We start from the raw sequence: 19,403 nt of genomic DNA, 5'->3' as shown, positions 1-19,403 counted from the left end.
TTTAATGAGCAAGGCAGAAGTTCAGCAATTAAGGAGAAGGTAGATTGGATACATGGGAATACGTCTGCTTTTCTTTTTTCATACATGTTAGCCTTCCATTACTACCAATCATCGTGCTGGGTAAATTCTTAAGCCATGGAAGTTCAGTGACTTGATCCATGAATGTTCAAATAAACTGATCTGTTCTTTTGCAGAGGCACTCAAGGATGGGAAAGCTTTTAGTGTAAATGGCTTTTTCATATATCGATGCTTTGTATGTGATTAGATATCGTATATCTCCATACTTTAATTTAAAGAGTAGTCAGTTCTTTCATCCTCTACCACAACTTTATCTTGTCAGGTTGAGGGTAATTTTATATAGGATGATGGGTGATGAATACCTGGAACAGAGTCGGCTCCAGGGGTTGTGGTGTGATGAGCCAATTTTGCTTTCTCACCCCCATATGTTATATTTTATTAAATATATTAGTACACCATTTGGCTCATAATAATTTTTTTCTTGGTTTTCCTCCTCTAAACCTAGGTGCGTCTTATGGTCAGGTAAATCTTATGGAGCGAAAAATACAGTAATCTAGCATTATCATGGCATGATCACTGTAATCAGACTTGTCTTTTCAATATATGGAGAGATTTTGCCGCAATGGTAGAAGCTTTTTTTTGTAAAGACTTTGAATTTGCAGGATCAAACTAAGTGATTAGTCTAGCAGTATCTCAGGATTCCTGACCTATGATTTTAGGGAAATTCATACTTTCCAAATTGTATTTTGAAATCGGGTATCTGCTTGAGTTAGGACCACACAGAATCTTGGACTGGCTTATGTTCAGAGGGGTTTTTATTTGGTCCATTCCTGAGTTCCTATTAGGCAGGCAGTTTATTCAAAGCTGTGAATAGATCTGGTTTGATTGGTATGAGCGATTGAAGATCATTGGCATAGATAAACATTTGTCCATCAACTGAAGCAGCTCAGCTAAAGACTTGATGTAAAAATTCAATAAAATAGGAGGCAGTATGGATCTCCGTGGTACTCCACAGTTCTCACCCAAGGTGATGTGCTGTTGCTGAATAGGACTGATTGTTGTCTGTCTGACAGATTTGTATCTGAATGGTTCAAATCCTGTGCCACTGATACCTGCTCTCTGAGAGCTGTGCCAGCATGATATTATGGTCTACAATGCTGGAGACTGCTGAGAAATCCAGCAACACTAGTATTGATGTGGGAAAGAGGAACCTGAACTATAGCTATGTGATGCTGGGTTCTATGTTAGGAGTCACTGTCCAGGAAAATGATCTAGGTGTCATTGTTGAGGATGCGTTCAAACGTTCAGCTTGATGTGCGGCAGCTGCTAAGAAAGCAAATAGAATGTTAAGCATTATCAGGAAAGGAATGGAAAACAAAGATGAAAATGTTATAATGCCCTTGTATCGCTCTATGGTATGGCTGCAACTTGAATACTGTGTGCAGTTCTGGTCACCGTATCTCAAAAAAAAAAAAAAAAAAGCAAAATTAGAAAAGGTACAGAGAAGGGCAACAAAAATGATAAAAGGTTTGGAATGACTTCCCTATGAGGAAAGGCTAAAGCAGCTAGGGCTTTTCAGCTTGGAAAAGAGATGGCTCAAAGGTGATAATGATAGAGGTCTATAAAATATTGAGTAGAGTGGAAAGGATAGATGTGAAATACTAGGAGCTCCAAATTAGTTGATGACTCGGTGTATAAAACTAAGTTTCGGTTTAGTTTTAGTTTAGATTAGGGAGATTGCGATGAAGCTACTAAGTAGTAGATTTAAAACAAACTGGAGAAAATATTTCTTTATACAACGTGTAATTAAACTCTGAAATTCATTGCCGGAGAATGTGGTGAAATCAGTTAGAACATAAGAACATAAGAAGTTGCCTCCACTGAGGCAGACCATAGGTCCATCCTGCTCAGCGGTCCGCTCCCGCGGCGGCCCATCAGGCCCATTGACTGAGCAATGGTCTATACCTATCTATACCCCCCAATCCCTTTTTCTTCTAGGAATCTATCCAAACCTTCTTTGAAACCATTTAGTGTTTTCTTGTCTACAACAGCCTCTGGAAGCGCGTTCCATGTATCTACCACCCTCTGAGTGAAAAAGTACTTCCTAGCGTTTGTTCTAAACCTGTCCCCTTTCAATTTCCCCCAATGCCCCCTTGTGCTTGTGGTGCCCCTTAATTTGAAAAATCTGTCCCTGTCTACTTTTTCTATGCCCTTCAGGATCTTGAAGGTTTCTATCATGTCTCCTCTAAGTCTTCGCTTCTCCAGGGAGAAAAGTCCCAACTGCTTCAATCTGTCGGTATATGGGAGATTTTCCATTCCCCTTATCAGTTTGATTGCTCTTCTTTGTACTCCCTCAAGTACCGCCATGTCTTTCTTGAGGTACGGCGACCAGTACTGGACACAGTACTCCAGATGCGGCCGTACCATTGCACGATACAGCGGCATGATAACTTCCTTCGTCCTGGTTGTAATACCCTTCTTAATGATACCCAGCATTCTGTTTGCTTTCCTAGAGGCTGTGGCGCATTGCGCCGATGCCTTCAGTGTTGCGTCTACCATCACTCCCAGGTCTCTCTCCAGGTTACTAACCCCTAGTGGTGTTCCCCCCATTTTGTATGTGAACATCGGGTTCTTTTTCCCCACGTGCATGACCTTGCATTTCCCCACGTTGAAGCTCATCTGCCATTTTTCGGCCCACTTTAGCGGGGTTTTAAAAAGGCTTGGATAATTTCCTAAAAGAGAAGTCCATAGGCCATTATTGAAATGGCTTGGAGAAATCCACTCCTTATTCCTAGGATAAGCCACATAAAATCTGTTTTACTGCTTGGGATCTACCTAGGTCAGGGGCATCAAACTCAATCACATAAGGGACCAAAATCTAAAACAGGCTAAGTCGTAAGCTGAATCTTTTATTAAGATACTTAGGAGGCCTGTTATTAAGGTACGCTAACCGATTTAACGCATGCTAAATGCACACCTTAATAAAAGGACCTCTTAGTCTTAGTAGAAGTATAGGGTTACAAGCTCTCCAACCCCACACCGGCTCTGTGATGTAAACAAAATAAATAAAAAAGACTTTTCCTCTCTCTTTTAGGTCCTAGTTCACGCTGGCTATCTAACACAAGCTCTGGCAGGATACACATTTTAAATCTGACATATTGTAATCACAAAACAGAAAATAAAATTATTTTTTCTACCTGTTGTTGTCTGGTCATTATTCAAATCATGTTGGTCCCAGGCTCTGGTTGTCTTCTGGTAACTTGCTTGCCATGGTCTCCTGTCCATTTATCATTTTCTTTTTTCTCCGTCTTTCTCTATCCATCTTCCATCTCTGTCCTCTTCCATTTCCCTATCCTCCCCTGGTGGTCTGGCATATTTCCATTTTTTTTTTCATCTCCATCCCTGCAGCTTCATCGATGGACCCCACCATTCCCAGATCCACCATCTCTCCTTTTCTCAACTACCTTTTCATTCAGCATCTCTCCCTTCTTCCCCACCATCTCTCATTTTCTCAACTACCTTTTCATTCAGCATTTCTCCCTTCTTCCCCACCATCCCTCCCTTTCCCTTTCCAACTACCCTCCTATCTAGTATCTCTATCCCCCCTCCACACCATCCCTTGTGTCCAACTTTTCTCCCTTCTGTTCTTTCCCTCCCTCCATCCCATTGTCCACCATCTCTTTCCCTCTCCTCTGTTTTTAGACCCATTATTTCTTCTCCTCCCCCCCTCAGTCTGGCATACGCACGTCTCTTTGGACACCTCCTTCCCTCCCTCCGTATACTTCTACACCAGGGCACACCCCCTGCCTGGACGGCCTACATGTTTCCCCCTTCCTCTTACTGGTCTCACCTTCAAGATTTGGCCTGCCGTTCCTTCCCTCTCTCCATCCTGGCTTCCCGGTCTCATCTTCAAAGCAAGCTGCCTCGGCCTCCGCAGCACGTTCTCTCTTCTGCAGTCCCGCAACCTCCTCTGATGTACGGGATCGTGGCAGAGGGAATGTGCTATAGCCGATCCTCTGCAGGCTATTTTGAAGATGAGACCCGGAAGCTGGCAGGGAAGGAAGGAATGGTGGGCCAAATTTAATTACTCTGCAAGCCAAATTTGGCCTGCAGGCCTGAATTTGACACCCCTGAGCTAGGTACTTGAGACCTGGGTTGGCCACTGTTGGAAACAGGATACTGGGCTTGATGGACTTTCAGTCTGTCCCAGTATGTCAATTCTTATGTTCTTATGATGTGAAAGAATCCCCTGTCGTTGTTTCTGTGGAGTAATAAACATTATCTTAGTTCCATATCTAGGTATGAAACTAAACGGACACAGGTCAAGCCAGTTTCTTTCATTAACCAATCATTGAGTTGAATACAGACTATCTGTTCCATAAGTTTTTCCAGGAAAAGGATGTTAAAATACTAGCTGCTAGTTTTCCAGCTTCTCCTGGTCCAGAGAGCTCTTTGTTTAGTAGGGGCAATACATTTCATCGGATTAATATGCCACATTTTTTTTATTAGCTTTTGGGAGCTAATACTCCCTTTCCTTTCTGACCAGAGGAAGTGGGTGTTAGCTGTTGAAAGCTAATCAAGAATTTCATTAAGTTGGTTCAATGAAAAGATATTTCCTTAATTTTTAAAAAATTTGTTCTGAATGTAGATGTTCTGCCAGGCATTAACTTTCTGAATACTGAACAGATTGATTTGGCCACTTTGGAAAACATGTTCAGGTGTCAGGAAACAAACGTATACCAGAACAATCTTGGCCAGCAGAATATCATTTGTGAAAGTACAGTATTTCAACTGTGTTAAATGTATTATGCTTGCATCCATGCCTTTGGCAATGAGAATTCTGCTGCTTCCAAAAAGCTCTTTGCCTGTTAGTCAGATTATCACACTGAAATATACCTATTAAACATGAAACTGGATTTCCCTGACACGGGGATTTTCCCTGAAAGTGGGGATGCAAATTATCACCCATAACTCTTTGTCATCATTGATTAGAAATATCACTGACCTATTTATTTTGTTCAACCCAAAGCAAATTGTATGAGCTATTGATATTTTCTAAGTAGATTTAGGGAGCCTGTTTACTAAACAGTAGTAAAATTTGCAGTTACTGTGGTCTAACCCAAAATTTTACCACACTGTAGCTGCAAATTTAATGTGGCAGCTAGTAGGAGTGTTCCCGCTACTTTTTAACGCAGGTCATGTAAGAGCTAAATTGGACAGTGGGCACACAAAACTCAAAGTCGTGGATTTCAAACATGCAGATTTCAGTAAAATGAGAGGATTCCTGAAGAAAGAACTGGTGGGATGGTAGGATATAAGGGAAGTGGAAAGACTGTGATCCAAGCTGAAAGGAGCAAAACAAAATGCAACTGAACTCTATGAAAGGAAAGGAAAGTTAATAAAAGCAAGAGGAAAAAGAAACCGTTATGGTTCTCTAAACAGGTGGCTGAAAAAATAAAAACAAAAGAGATGGGATCTCGTAGGGCAGGGGTAGGCAATTCCAGTCCTCGAGAGCCGCAGCCAGGTCAGGTTTTCAGGATATCCACAATGAATATGCATGAGATAGACTTGCATCTCAAGGAGGCAGTGCATGCAAGTCCATCTCGTACATATTCATTGTGGATATCCTGAAAACCTGACCTGGCTGCGGCTCTCGAGGACTGGAATTGCCTACTCCTGTCTTAGGGGGAGAGCAGATGATATGGATGGGCCATATGTCATTTTCTATGTTTCTATTCCTCCACTAATTAGCATGTTCATATTACCGCATGCTGTAAAGCACAGGATTACCATGTGAGCCCTTACTATCTACAAAATAGGCGTCAGTAAGTGCATATGTGATAATTTTATTAATGGCCGCATTCTAATGGCAACATTAGTCCATGGTCATTAATAGGAAAAAAAGAATATTGGGCATTTTCCTGTTGCGGTAAAAATGGCCTTTATGCATGGGAAAAACCTGTGTAAATGCATGGTAAGGCCACTTTTTACCGCAGCTAGTAAAAGGACCCCTAAATTTTCCATAATACTTTGCTTTGTAGCTATTTTGTGGCTTTCTTTCAATGCAGAAATGGAATAAATAAATTTTAAGTAAGAAAAGCAACAAGAGACAAATCCCTATTATGTTAAAAAACAAAGCATACTATATATATAATAGTAGGAATAGACCAAAGGTTTCAAAAATGAGGCAAAAATGTCTAATATTTTAGGCCTTCTTTTACTAAGCTGTGGTAGAGGTTTCTACCTCAGCCAGGGGCGCTAAATGTTACGACACTACTCTGATGCTCATAAGAATTCTATGAGTGTTGGAGCATTTAGCAGTAAAAACCTCTTCTGCGGATGGGTGGGTGGGGGTATTATTAAAAAGTCAGTCACTGCAAAAAGGCACAAGGCCTAGAAATTTCAAATCACAGTAACCACCAGAGGATAGCACAATTAAAGAGATGGACCCAAAGTCCACCAGAGGATAAGATGATTGAGCAAATGGACCTGACGCAGATCCGTGTTTCAGCATGAATGCCTGTTTTTATTACTATTAAAATATACTTTGACACAACATCCTTCAGGTTACTGGTGCAATCGCTGATCCTATCCACCCTGGACTACTGTAACATCGTCTACCTGGGTATCCCACAAAAAAACAATTTAAAAAACTGAGATTAGTACATAACACTGCATGTACATTAGTACATAACACTAATCTTCGGACTGCGAAAACAAGACCACATTAGCCCATATTACAAAAAACTGCACTGGCTACCAATGGAAGCGCGAATTCAGTTCAAATTTGCATGCATCTGCTTCAAGCAAATCTGGGGCCTAGCACCTTCCTACCTTCACCTTCCTACTTCACTCTACACAACCCCACACGAACAACCAGAAACAAAAACATCTTCACCTATCCTAATATTACTGGCTGCAAATACAAATCCTACCTTGACAGAACCTTCATGTTCCAAGCTAACCTACAACAATCCTGGCTGGGAAACTACATAAATAAAACCAGACAAACCTACCATGCATTCTGAAAATCTATCAAAACCGCTCTGTTTGATAAATTCATCACCTAAACAGACTATTCCACCCTCTCTACGCTTTTTCCCCCTTCAAACCCTAAGCAGTTCTTCAGGCAATTCCTACCCCCCCTTACTTTCCCTCCCCTACAACCCTTTTCTCCTGTAACATTCCCCTCATGCATTTGTAATTCACTGAATGTCCAGCCTTCTCATGATGTGAACCGCCTAGAAGTCGACTGACTATGGCAATATAGAAAAATAAAGTTATTATTATTATTTTTAGGAATCACAAAACCTAGATGTTAAAAATAAAATATATGGCAAACAGAAAATAAATAGTTAAATCATATTATCAATAAACTCACATATAAAACTTGTATATATTTTAAGAATTAATCCATGGAATTGTGCAAGTGGAAAGCGCTGTGAAACTTATCTGGGGGTGTCAAATTTAAGTAGTGTCTCTAAATTTCCATTCTGCTTTTTGCCTGAGATTTTGCTTGTACAATTGTTTGTGAAGTTCTTCCCCTTCTAGAAGGTGTTGCAGATGAAAGGAGTAATAGTATGAGTATAGACCTTATTGTGTGTGTGTGTGTGTGTGTGTGTGTGCAAAACGGTATTCTGTGCACAGAAATAGATGTTTCTAAAATCACCTAGGGGTATACATGCATAAATAAGAGCATCTGCTATTTGATGCTTAGCATGTACTTTTTTCTTGTACAAGTTTTGCCGTTCTCAGGGGTGGAGTTGGGCGGGAGCAGCATTTGTGTATTTCATAAAACACCCAAGTAACTCCTAAAGTTATGTGGAAAAGTGATAATTGCCTTGGAGCAGATAAGTGTCGTGTAGGAAATTAGCGAGACTTTTATAAATTTAGAAAGTTGCTTAAGACCCATTTGTTCAATCTTTTTTAAGCTAAGCTAATATCCTGCTTCTTAAGTTAATACTTAACCTGCAAAAAAGATGATATTCAGAAGGTAATCAGATTTGTGCTGCTTTAGTGAAGTAATGTAGTAGATGAGCGGTTGAGATGTAATGTATAAGCTGAGATGGTATAATCTTATGAATTTTGCTGATTTATGTGATTTTTAAAATGTTCAAATCCCTGAAATGTCTGTGATTTACTGTGAGCCGCCTTGGATAAAGATGGATTAAAAAGTCTTAAATAATTAAAATAAAGGTAGATAAGTACATATGCACCTTCCTGACCTAGGTGCCATATTAAAAAAAACAACAAAAAACCTTCATGCCCATATGGGCCGCGATATGGCAGATGATGTTCAACCTGGATAAGTGTAAGGTGATGCATGTTGGTAACAAAAATCTTATGCACGAATATAAGATGTCAGGGGCGGTACTTGGAGAGACCCCCCAGGAAAGAGACTTGGGAGTACTGGTTGACAAGACGATGAAGCCGTCCGCGCAGTGTGCAGCGGTGGCGAAAAGGGCAAACAGAATGCTGGGAATGATTAAGAAAGAGACGGGCCATGGTGCGCCCTTACCTGGAGTACTGCATGAGGCAGATTTGCATACCTGTCACCTCTATTATATGCAAATCTGCCTCATGTATATTTATTAGGGATATCTTGAAAACCTGACTGAGTAGGGGTCCACCAGGACAGGTTTAAGAACCTTGGTACTAGATAATTTATATTTACAAAATTCAACCTTATTTATAAGGTTGTTCTACCATAAGCGAAACTGTATTCATATCCAGACAGATATGAGTTTCCAGTATATCTTGAGAACTTTTTTAATTCCTGAAATTTTTTTTTTTTTTACCTGTAGCTCGGCGCTTAGCGATGTATCAGGAGGCTGATTCTGAAGAAGACGACATTGTGGCTAAGGGAGGGACAGCATCCCACCGTGACAGTGTTGCCAGCCATCAGAGTGTTAAAAATGTTCATCGCACCCAGAGCACTAAATCTCACAGACGCACAGGGAGTAGAGCTGAGGCAAAAAGAGCAAGCATCTTATCCAAGCACACTGCTTTCAGTAGCCCAATGGTTAGTACTACTACCAGGCAGAGCTTTGGGTTTCTGGCCCAGAAATATCTAAGAAAAAGGACCACTTAAATTAAATTATTAATTTATAGAGTGTGTACAGTTGGGTAGACTGGATGGACCATTCGGGTCTTTATCTGCCGTCATTTACTATGTTACTATGTTACACAATATTAAATTTTTGGTTGACATTTAGGTATGGATTTTCAAAAAGATCTACTCGGCCACATGAGGACTTAGCTAGATAAACATGTAGTTGGAAAGATTTCCTCCCACTGAGCAAATAACTTAGCTTTAGCCACTTAATTTTTCATTTTTCATGACAAAATTGGCTAGAGAGAACTTATTCGGGTGACATTGATTTTCAGCAAGCTGGCTAATTGTATTCAACTAAATCTTAAACACATGAGCAACAAGTCTAAATCTAACATAATTTAATCTCTGGAATTCATTGCCAGAGATTGTGGTAAAAGCAGCTACCTTCCATGAGGAAGAATCTATATATTGATATTAAAATTAATTTGGGGAAAAGTCACTGCTTGACTTGGGGGGGGGGAAGATAAGCAGCATAGTCTGTTAAATTTGTGAATTATTTGATGTTTATTTATTTTTTTCCAATTCTTTATTCATTTTTTCATCCTACATCAAGTACACAATATTACATCAATTGAATCATACACATCTCTTGAAATTCTTTCTATTGTCATCTTAAATACATAAAATATATTCCTCCCCCACCCACCCTTTTCACAGATATTATAATCAAAAAATAACATACATGTGCTATATTCATAGATATTGATTAAACCTATATTATAACTACATACCACCCCCCTCCCATAATTATAATTATACTTTCAATGTAAAAAAGCATCTAATCATTACAATAAGTTGTCAATGGCCCCCAAATCTTCTTAAAATTATTATAATTCCCTTTTTGTATGGCAATTGTTCTTTCTATTTTGTATATATGGCACAACAAATTCCACCAGAAGGTGTAATTAAGTCTTGTGTAATTTTTCCAATTTCTGGTGATATGTTGAATGGCGACTCCTGTCATTATTAATAAAAGTTTATTATTATTTGATGAAATTTGACTTTTTATTCTCATTGACGTCCCAAATAGGATTGTATCATATGATAGAGCTATATGATTTTCTAATAAACAATTAATTTGTGATCAAATTGATTTCCAAAAGGCCCTGATACAGGGACAAAAGTATAATAAATGATCTAAAGTCCCTGCTTCCAGATTATAATGCCAGCATCTATTAGACTTAGAGCTATCCAACTTTTGTAATCTAACTGGGGTCCAAAATGCTCTATGTAACAAAAAGAACCAAGTTTGTCTCATAGATGCAGACACTGTACATCTCATTCTCCAAGACCAAATTCGTGGCCATTGAGATGCAGAAATTTGATGCTTAATCTCAATGCTCCAAATGTCTCTAAGACCAGTCTTTGGTTTTTTATTCATAAATCTAGACATCAATTTATACCACTGTGCAGCCTGGTGTCCCAAGAAATCCGCTTGAAAGCATAAGAATTCCAGACTATACTGATTGTTAAGATTTTTCCATTCAGGGAACCCCTCTGGAATAGCCTGCTTCAGCTGCAACCATTTAAAGCTTTGTGATTTGTTAAGACCATATTTATGTTGCAGCTGTGAAAAATCAAGCAGTTTACCATTTAAAATAACATCACCTAGAGTCCGTATACCTGCAATAATCCAATGCTTCCATATGATTTTAAAACCGCCAACTTGAATCTTGGAGTTTAGCCATAAAGATTGATTTGTTGATTTGTGTATTGGGTTTGGACTTAAATTGCTGACATAACACAAAGTTTTCCATGTATCCATCAATATTCTATTCTCTTTATATTTCCTAGGCATTTTAATACTAAGAACATGAGATAAGTTTATAGGAAACATGAGTCGCCATTCCAAATACAACCAATCTGGGATATTATCCATAAGCTCTGGGAGGACCCAATACATACCCTGGCATAAAATGTAGGCTTAATGATACCTATAGAAGTTTGGAAAATTTACCCCACCCTCCGCAATTGATTTTTGTAAAGATACTAAGGCAATTCTAGGCATTTTACCCAGCCAAACAAATTTTGTAAGAATACCATTTAACTTTTTATAAAAGGACCCCTGAAAAAAACTGGTATCATACTCATTTGATAACAAACCACATGCAAGATATAAAGGATTCCATTGCTCGCACGTTTCTGTTACTTTTTTTAATAAAAAAATTTCATTCTCTTTCATTATGTCTTCTAGTGTGTTTTTTATTCTAATACCTAAATACTTTAATCCATCTTCTTTCCATACAAATGAGAATGAATCAAATAAGCCTTTAATATAATGCACATTAAGTAGAAGAATTTCTGACTTACTTCAATTTATCTTATATCCTGAAAATTTTCCAAATTTCTCTATCAACTCAAGCAAGCATGGAATGGTAGTTTCTGGATTCCTCAAATAAAGCAGTATATCATCTGCATATGCAGAGATTTTATATTCCCAATCTGTACGAGGAATACCTTGTATCCCCTTTGCTTGTTGAATGGCTAATAACAAGGGTTCTAAGACAATATCAAAAAGCAAAGGAGATAAGGGACAGCCTTGTCTAACCACCCTCTGCAAATTAAAACGCTCTGATAAATTATTATTAATGTATAATCTTGCAGCAGGGAAGCTATACAACATCTGAATCATTTGTATAAATCCTGAACCGATACCAAACCAATCTAATGACTGATACATGAAAGTCCATTCAACTCGGTCAAAGGCTTTCTCCGCATCCAAAGAGACAGAGAAAGCCGAATCATTCATGGCTTTTGTTAAATTTAACATATGAAAAGCCAATCTAGTATTGTTAGAAGAATGTCTCTTAGCAACAAATCCTGTTTGGTGCTTTTCAGTAATAAAAGGGAGAGCCTTAGCCAATCGTAAAGCCAATATCTTAGCTAAAAGTTTTCCATCAACATTGATTAACAAGATAGGCCTGTAGTTTGAAACCAAAGTGGGATCTTTGTTTGGCTTTGGCAAAACAATTGTTAATGATTCTGCCATAGTACCTTTAGTCAGTTGAAACTGATATAAATTTAATAAATAAGGTAATAGGGTACTTTGAAATGATTTATAAAACTCTACTGTGAAACCATCACCACCTGGAGCGGATCCAACTCTAAGAGACTTCAATGCTGTTACTAATTCTTTTAGTGATATAGGCTCCTTTAAACTTCTTTCTATATGTTCAGGAACCTTTGGTCCAATAATTAGATTCAAAAATTCTAAACCATCTTTTTCCCTATCTCCATAAGGCTCAGAAGAATATAGGTCTTTATAAAAATTTAGAAATTGACTTAAAATATTTCCAATTTTAGTATATGTCTCTCCATTTTCATCCTTTATTGCGATAATTTTTATTCTTCTTTTCTTTGCTTTAAGATAATTTGCCAATAATCTTCCCGCCTTATTTGAGTTTTCATAATATTGAGTTTGTTGGGAAAACAAATCTTTCCTTATGAATTTAAAAGATATCTCATATTTGCCTTTTGCTTTTAATAAAGCCTGCCAACTAATTATTTTCCAAATGTTTAATTTCTTTTTTCAAATTATAAAATTGTTTTTAAAGTTGTTCTATAATATATGCCAAATATGAAGTAATATTACCTCTTATGGTAGCCTTAAATGCATCCCATAACGTTTCTATGTTAATATCTTCTGAAGTATTAAGTTGAAAAAATTCAATCATTTTTAATATAAATTCTTAAAGGAAATTTGAATCCGCAATCAAAGTAGTATCAAATCTCCAAACAGACTTACAATAATCTTGCTCATCAAACTGAAATTCAATCCATACACCACCATGATCAGATAAAATGATAGGATCTATGGTGGCTTTTGTCACTTGCTGAACTATTTGATTCGAGACAAAAATATAATCTATTCTTGAAAAAGAGTTATGGACCTGTGAACAAAAGGAAAATTCCCAATCATTAAAATGAAGTATACGCCATATATCTATTAAATTACAAGATTGTGCCAAATTATATAACCCTAGTGACTTCAAAATTTTACTTGGTTTTTTTTTCCATTAATGGATCCATTACAGCATTGAAATCTCCAGCCACTATTAAATTAGAAGTAGCCAGTGGGAGAAGTAATTGTTGTAGATTCTTTAAAAAAATTCCATTTGATTCGTATTTTGGGCATACACATTGAACAGTTCCAGGGTAGTATTTCCCATGCTCATTTTTACATGTACCCATCTACCCAAAGGATCTGAATCAATCAGCTGAAAATTAGTTGTACATTTTTTTATTTATTAATATGGCAACTCCATCCTTTTTGCCAACTGCAGGGGCAAAAAAATTTTGGCGAACCCAACCCCCTTCCAGTTTTCTTGATTCCATCATTGATAAGTGCGTCTCCTGAATAAAATACAAATCAGCATTTTGCTGTTTTAGGAAAGCTAACATTTTTTTCCCTTTTTATTTGATGGTTAAGGCCATTGACATTCAATGAAAATACCTTAATCTCCATCTACTTCCAAATGTATAATCCAACAATGATATTTAAATGTATTTAATTTAATATGATTAGACACCATTACACAGATCATTAATATTCTAAAACATATTTCCATTAATTCCCCTTTTTTTCCAATAAGTCAATAAAACACCATTTCCCTACCCCTTTATCCCCTACCCTCTCCCTCCCCTTCTTATGAATATTGACTGATTGGAAGTGTTTATGTGAAGCTAAACCCCCAAAGCTCCCCCCCAAAACCTTATCTAAAAGAATTCCTACTTTTAATGACATATTAAACAAAATCACAATTTAAAATTAATTGTAAAAAAATTAATAAAATAAATATAACTACACAATATCTGATTAAAGCTACAAATTAATTATTCTTCATACCCTTATATCCCCTTACTAATTGTTAAAAAACATTAACGAGTTATTTAATTCCCTTCTATCACTATCCAAATTGTTAAAATTGTATATTTCTACCTAACCTTTATTCATTATAACTTGAAAATCTCATTTCATTTTTAATTAAATGTACCTAAAGAAAAATATTTCAATTGATATAATGAAAACTCTAACGTTTAAAATCATATTATTTAAATTTATAATCTTAATGGAGAAAAAATTTAAGCATACAAATATAATCCATACAATATTATATTCGAGTTCATTAAAAATAATTGAACCCTAAAGCACAAAGGTTAATTATTCTCCTTATATTCTATATCTTAACTGAAATTATTTAATATTTTCAATCTATTAATGTTTTCTCTTCCAACTTCAAATTTATGTAATTTGCTTCCATATAAATCTTATATTTCTCCAAACTAACATAAATTTAAAGCCTTCGTTTCTTTCAATTTACTTCCTATATTATATAAAATAAATTTATATAATTTATCTTAAACACATCCTATTAATTTCACTTGTCAAATCCCATAAATAAAGAACATTTGTTCAATGACATCAAATCTATTGCTGATCCTCCTTTATATTGTAGATTTCATTTCATCTCCGATTTGAGTATTTTGTTTACGACAATGCTGGCAGTTATTACTAACGCAGCATATACTTCCCCTCAATTATCAAAGATAATGCTAACAAATTTTATTTCAGTATGAGTTCTTTTCCCTTTAATGTCTTATCAGCACAGCATTGTCAGTAAATTCCTAGTCTTCTTAAAGCAGTTTTCCTTTTTTTTTTCTTCTTACCAACGCTATTTCCTTGTATTCAGTTAAAATACTGAACAAAACCGTTCCATTCCGTTCCGTTCCTGAGATATCTTAAGTTTTACCTTTACTGTACTGTAATCCAGTTGGTAGCATTTTCTTTCTTACAAATAATATGCCTTGTAGTCAGTGAAAAACAAAAAAATGTCAGATCAGATCATACCTTTCTTCAGGAACTGAAAGATTATTTCATGTCTTTTCGGTACAGTAATATAATCTTTTCATTAGCCTTTATCCTCTTGCCGATAAATTTCCTTTTAGTAAATAAAAGCGCTGGTCAAAAACTTCCATTTTCAGCTACTGAAGATTTCCTTCATGTTTTGTCAATATGGTGCAGTATTTAAGTCATCCTTTTCTTTCTTGAAATGAGATTTCCTTTTAGTAAGAAAAAGCGTTAGTCAAACCATACAATTCCTCACACAACAAAGATCAGACATTTCTAATTGATCACCGAACACCGATCTGTTTTGTATCAGGACTTCACAGCTAAACTTACATCTGTCAGAGTCCATACTATTTCCAATGTTCAGCGATTATCATTAAATCTAAATTCATTTTAAATAATATTGTCAATCAATATTTATATTCTGGTATTATATAATAGTTTATTTAATAATTTATTTTCATCTCTTCTTGTTAGTTACTTATTTTCAAATAATGCTCTGTTATCCCTTTTTTTCTGTTTCATTCACATGTTTCCCCACAAATCACATAATCATTGGTTCTTTTTGTTGGTTGAGGAAATCTATAAGTTCTTCTGGTTCTTCAAATTGATAAGACTTATTGTCCATTGTAATTTTCATTATTGCAGGGTACATAAGACCGTACCTTGCTCCTAACTCCTTTAGTTTAGGTCTTAATTGAAGGAATTTTTTCTGTTTTTCTGCAGTGGCTTTAGCAAAATCAGGAATAAAAATTAATTTTGCCCCTTTATATTGTATTTCATTATTAGCTTTAGCCAAATTTAAAATTTCAATAGCTTGTTGGTATCTCAGTACCCTGAATATTAACAGTCTTGGAATCCCTCTTGTATTTGACTTCACAGGGATTCTATGAGCCCTCTCTATCTCTAACGGAAACCTTTGGCTTAGTGGCATTAATTTAGGTATAATTCCTTCCAGAAAAGAGATTGTATTTTTCCCCTCCAATCCTTCCGGTAAATTTAAAACTCTCAAATTGTTCTTTCTAGACCTAATTTCCATATTTTCAATCAGTTTTCCCATATGCTGAATTTTCTGATGATCCATTTTACACTGCATCAGGGTTTCCTCTACTTCCTCTATTCTCTTTTCCACTTGCACTGTCGAGCATTAGCGATTTCCATTTTCTTTGCAATGGTGGCAACTTCCTCTTTTATTTCTAGCATTATAGTTTTCAGTTCTTCTATAATGCCTGCGTTGTCTGAAGTCTCTTCCTGCAGTAACGGCACTCTAGAGGGAGTTGTCATATCGGCTTTAATCCTCTTCGCGCTGCCTCCCCTAAATGCCGACTCACTTTTTGTTTGACGCGTTGAAGACATTCTTGTAAGTTATCCGCTTCAATATTAGACAAGTTAACTAATCTTTTGATCCGTAGTACATCAAAGGCTTTATGGAGGTACCGAGCTCACTGTTTAAGCTTCCACCATGTTAGGCTTCCAAGCCACGCCCCTTGATGTGTTTATTTAAAAATTTGATATTCTGCTTAAACTTAAGCAGATTACAGATAAAAACAAATAAAGCACAGTTACTTTTCGCAATCCTGCTAGGTACTTGCGATCTGGATTGAACACTGTTGGAAAAAGCATACTGGACTTGTTGGGCTGTTTTGGTTTGATTCAGTATGGCAATTAGCCAAAATCAAACCAGTTTGGCTCCTATCTTAAGCATTTGGGGACTGTGTGAAAATTGATCCCAACTGTTCTCTTCATACGAGGAAGAAACAATATCCAGGTTTTCAACTAAAAAAATAACTTTACCCCCCCCCCCCCCACACACACACACACACTTTTATCATGGTGCGCTGCCGAACTGTGCATTCTAATCCTATGGGCAGCTCGGCATTTAGCTCGCACTGCTCGTCAACGCAGCTTGATAAAAAGGGGGGGAGGGGAAGTTTGTTATGGTGAGTCAGGTTTTACTGGAGGACACAGGAAAAGCATCTTTTTAAAAGCACCAGATGATCTGTTTCAACAACAGATCAAAAGACCGTGTGAGTCGCTGTTGGCCAATTTTTATTTTTTTTTTCGGCCAGCTCTGATTTGCATGGAGGTTTGCCCTAATCCTGTCTGACCAGTAGCTCTGAGAGCAACTTCAATGACAAATGCGCAAAGCCAGTTTGGGGAAGCCTGAATAGCTGAGCAGCAGAGGAAGCACCAAAGCAGCCTCCTGCCACTCAGCTGTTAGGGCTTTTTTCTTTCTATGTTTTAATGGCACAGATGTTGTGCAAGTGTTATACACACACAATATCTGCCCCATTAAAAAAAATGTTGTACTGTCCCTCCTCAACAACCCACACCTCAATGACCTATCCCGAAAACAGAATAAAGGCAGGAGGGATGCCCACTCCTTCCTTCCACTGTGGAAACTCCCCCTGCACCATCCAAAAACAGCACAGTGGGTTTTTTTCAAACGTCCTGGCAGGTTTATTTTGTAGCCTCTTCACCCACCCCACCCCCTTTGCCCTCTCCTACTCACGCTGGCGCTGTGGTGTAAACAAAATAAACCAAAAAAACACTTTTCCTCTCAGATCCTAGCTCATATTCGCTTTCTAACACCAGCTCTGGCATTTCAAATCTGATATATTGTAATCAGAAAACAGAAAATAAAATTATTTTTCTACCTTTTGTTTGGTCATTATTCAAATCATGTTGGTTCCAGGCTATGGTTTCTGCTTGTTTTCTGTTAACTTGCTTGCCAGGTCTTCTGCCTATTTGACGTTTTTTTCTTCCTCCATACTCACCATCCATCTCTGTCCTCTCTTTCTGTTTCCCTTCCCTCTCCCGGAGGTCTGGCACGTCTCCTTTTGTTGTCTCCATCCCCGCAGTCCAGCATTTTTCTACTGACCACTCCCCCATCCAGTATTTCTATCTCCCCCTCCCTCCACACCATCTCTTAGATTCAACTTCTCTCCCTTTCATTTTCCTCCCTCCATTCCATTGTCCACCATATATCTCCCTCTCCTCTGTTTTAAGACACTTTATTTCTTCCCCTACCCTCCATCCTCAGTCCAGCATATGCCCCTCTCTTTGGACCCCCCTCCCTCTGTGCACTTCTAATAGCTACACCTGGGAGCCCCCCGAAGGCCGGCATGTTTCCCCCTTCTCTCCACCATTGTCTGGCTTCCCCCTGGCCTCCTGGTCTCACTTTCAAAACTACAGCCTGCAGAGGTTTGCCGGTGATGTAGTACGGTAATTCTAGCAGGCTGCTGTCAGCCTCTGCTGCATGTTCCCTCTGCTGTGCTCCCGCCCCCTTCTCTGACATCACGTCCTGTTTTGGTCTGGGATGGACCAAGGCAGAGGGATTATGCAGCAGAGGCCGAAAACATTCTGGCCTTCGGGGGGCCCCCCCAGGGAACCCCCTAAAGCCATGGAGCTGAGGGTACTCACAGCGCTTGCGCCTAATGCTTCACTTCCCAACTGACACATTCCCCCCCCCCCTCACCATGAGCTCTGACATCGGGCCTCCTAAAGCAGGAGTAGCAGTGGCAGCGGATGGCCAGCAAGAGGCAGAGCTTAGGACAGGCTATTTGCTGCCAAAGTGCTGTTGCTCTTGCTTTAGGAGGCCCGAAAGTATGTAGGATTTCGTGACAATCATTAGACAATCGGAAGCTTTAATGCGTCTAGCCCTGAGTTCCAAATCATGATTCTGAGTAAGACTGCCAACTAGGATAAAACACTGTTTTATATTTAAAATTTAAATCTGGGAATAGTAAAATCCTAAGCTAGGAGATAAGATAGAGGACTCACGGATGCTTTGGTTGGAATAGCTAATAAAAAAAAATGGAAAGACGTCACAGAAGTTTGAATGAGCTACATACATTGATGCTACTTAAAACTCACAATAAAATTAATGACTTCAGAACTTAATGTCAGCCTTAAATGCAGCAAGCTCCCTTGTCATCTTTTCCTCTTCCATTTACTAATCTAAAATCTTTTTATTTGATTTTAAAAAATGCATTGAAACTCTCTTTTTATTTTGGAGATGTTTTGTAAATAACTTTAGATCAGTTTGAAATTACTTTCTGTCTTTTTACATTTTAAAACTCGTAAAGTTTTTAGAGTGATGGATATGGTTGAAAAATTAAAAAAGCTTGTTCTAAAAGCTGTTGGTAAACTTCATTCTGCAGATGATTGAGCTAACTCAATGTTGAGGCACTAGTGAGACCCATTTTGGTTATGTGACTTGGTTTGGTCCAATCATATCCAAGCCTTTTTTTGGAGTATTCATAAAACTGATCACATATTTGACTTGAGTCCATGCATTTTCATTCCTTTTATGTAACATTTGAGCAGAGCTGTGGTGGAATTGAGATATATGTTTATTTTTAAAGATATTGCATGAAAGGGGAACGGAGATGGGACTTGTATACCACCTTTTTGAGATTA

At 37.7% G+C, this 19,403-nt stretch overlaps 1 protein-coding gene across 2 annotated transcripts in view; it reads left to right on the top strand.

Moving 5' to 3' along the window:
- The window catches only part of ATP10A (ATPase phospholipid transporting 10A (putative)), a 297,371-nt gene that overhangs the window by 190,783 nt on the left and 87,185 nt on the right, over nucleotides 1–19,403 (top strand). For both annotated transcript variants that reach the window (XM_033948248.1, XM_033948247.1), the window contains exon 8: nucleotides 8,823–9,040. In XM_033948248.1, the coding sequence (XP_033804139.1) occupies nucleotides 8,823–9,040 (218 nt within the window). The remainder of the gene's footprint in view (nucleotides 1–8,822; nucleotides 9,041–19,403) is intronic.

This window comes from Geotrypetes seraphini, chromosome 6 (genome assembly GCF_902459505.1).
Source record: "Geotrypetes seraphini chromosome 6, aGeoSer1.1, whole genome shotgun sequence".
Taxonomy (NCBI): domain Eukaryota; kingdom Metazoa; phylum Chordata; class Amphibia; order Gymnophiona; family Dermophiidae; genus Geotrypetes; species Geotrypetes seraphini.
This window is presented reverse-complemented; position numbering and strand designations above follow the sequence as displayed.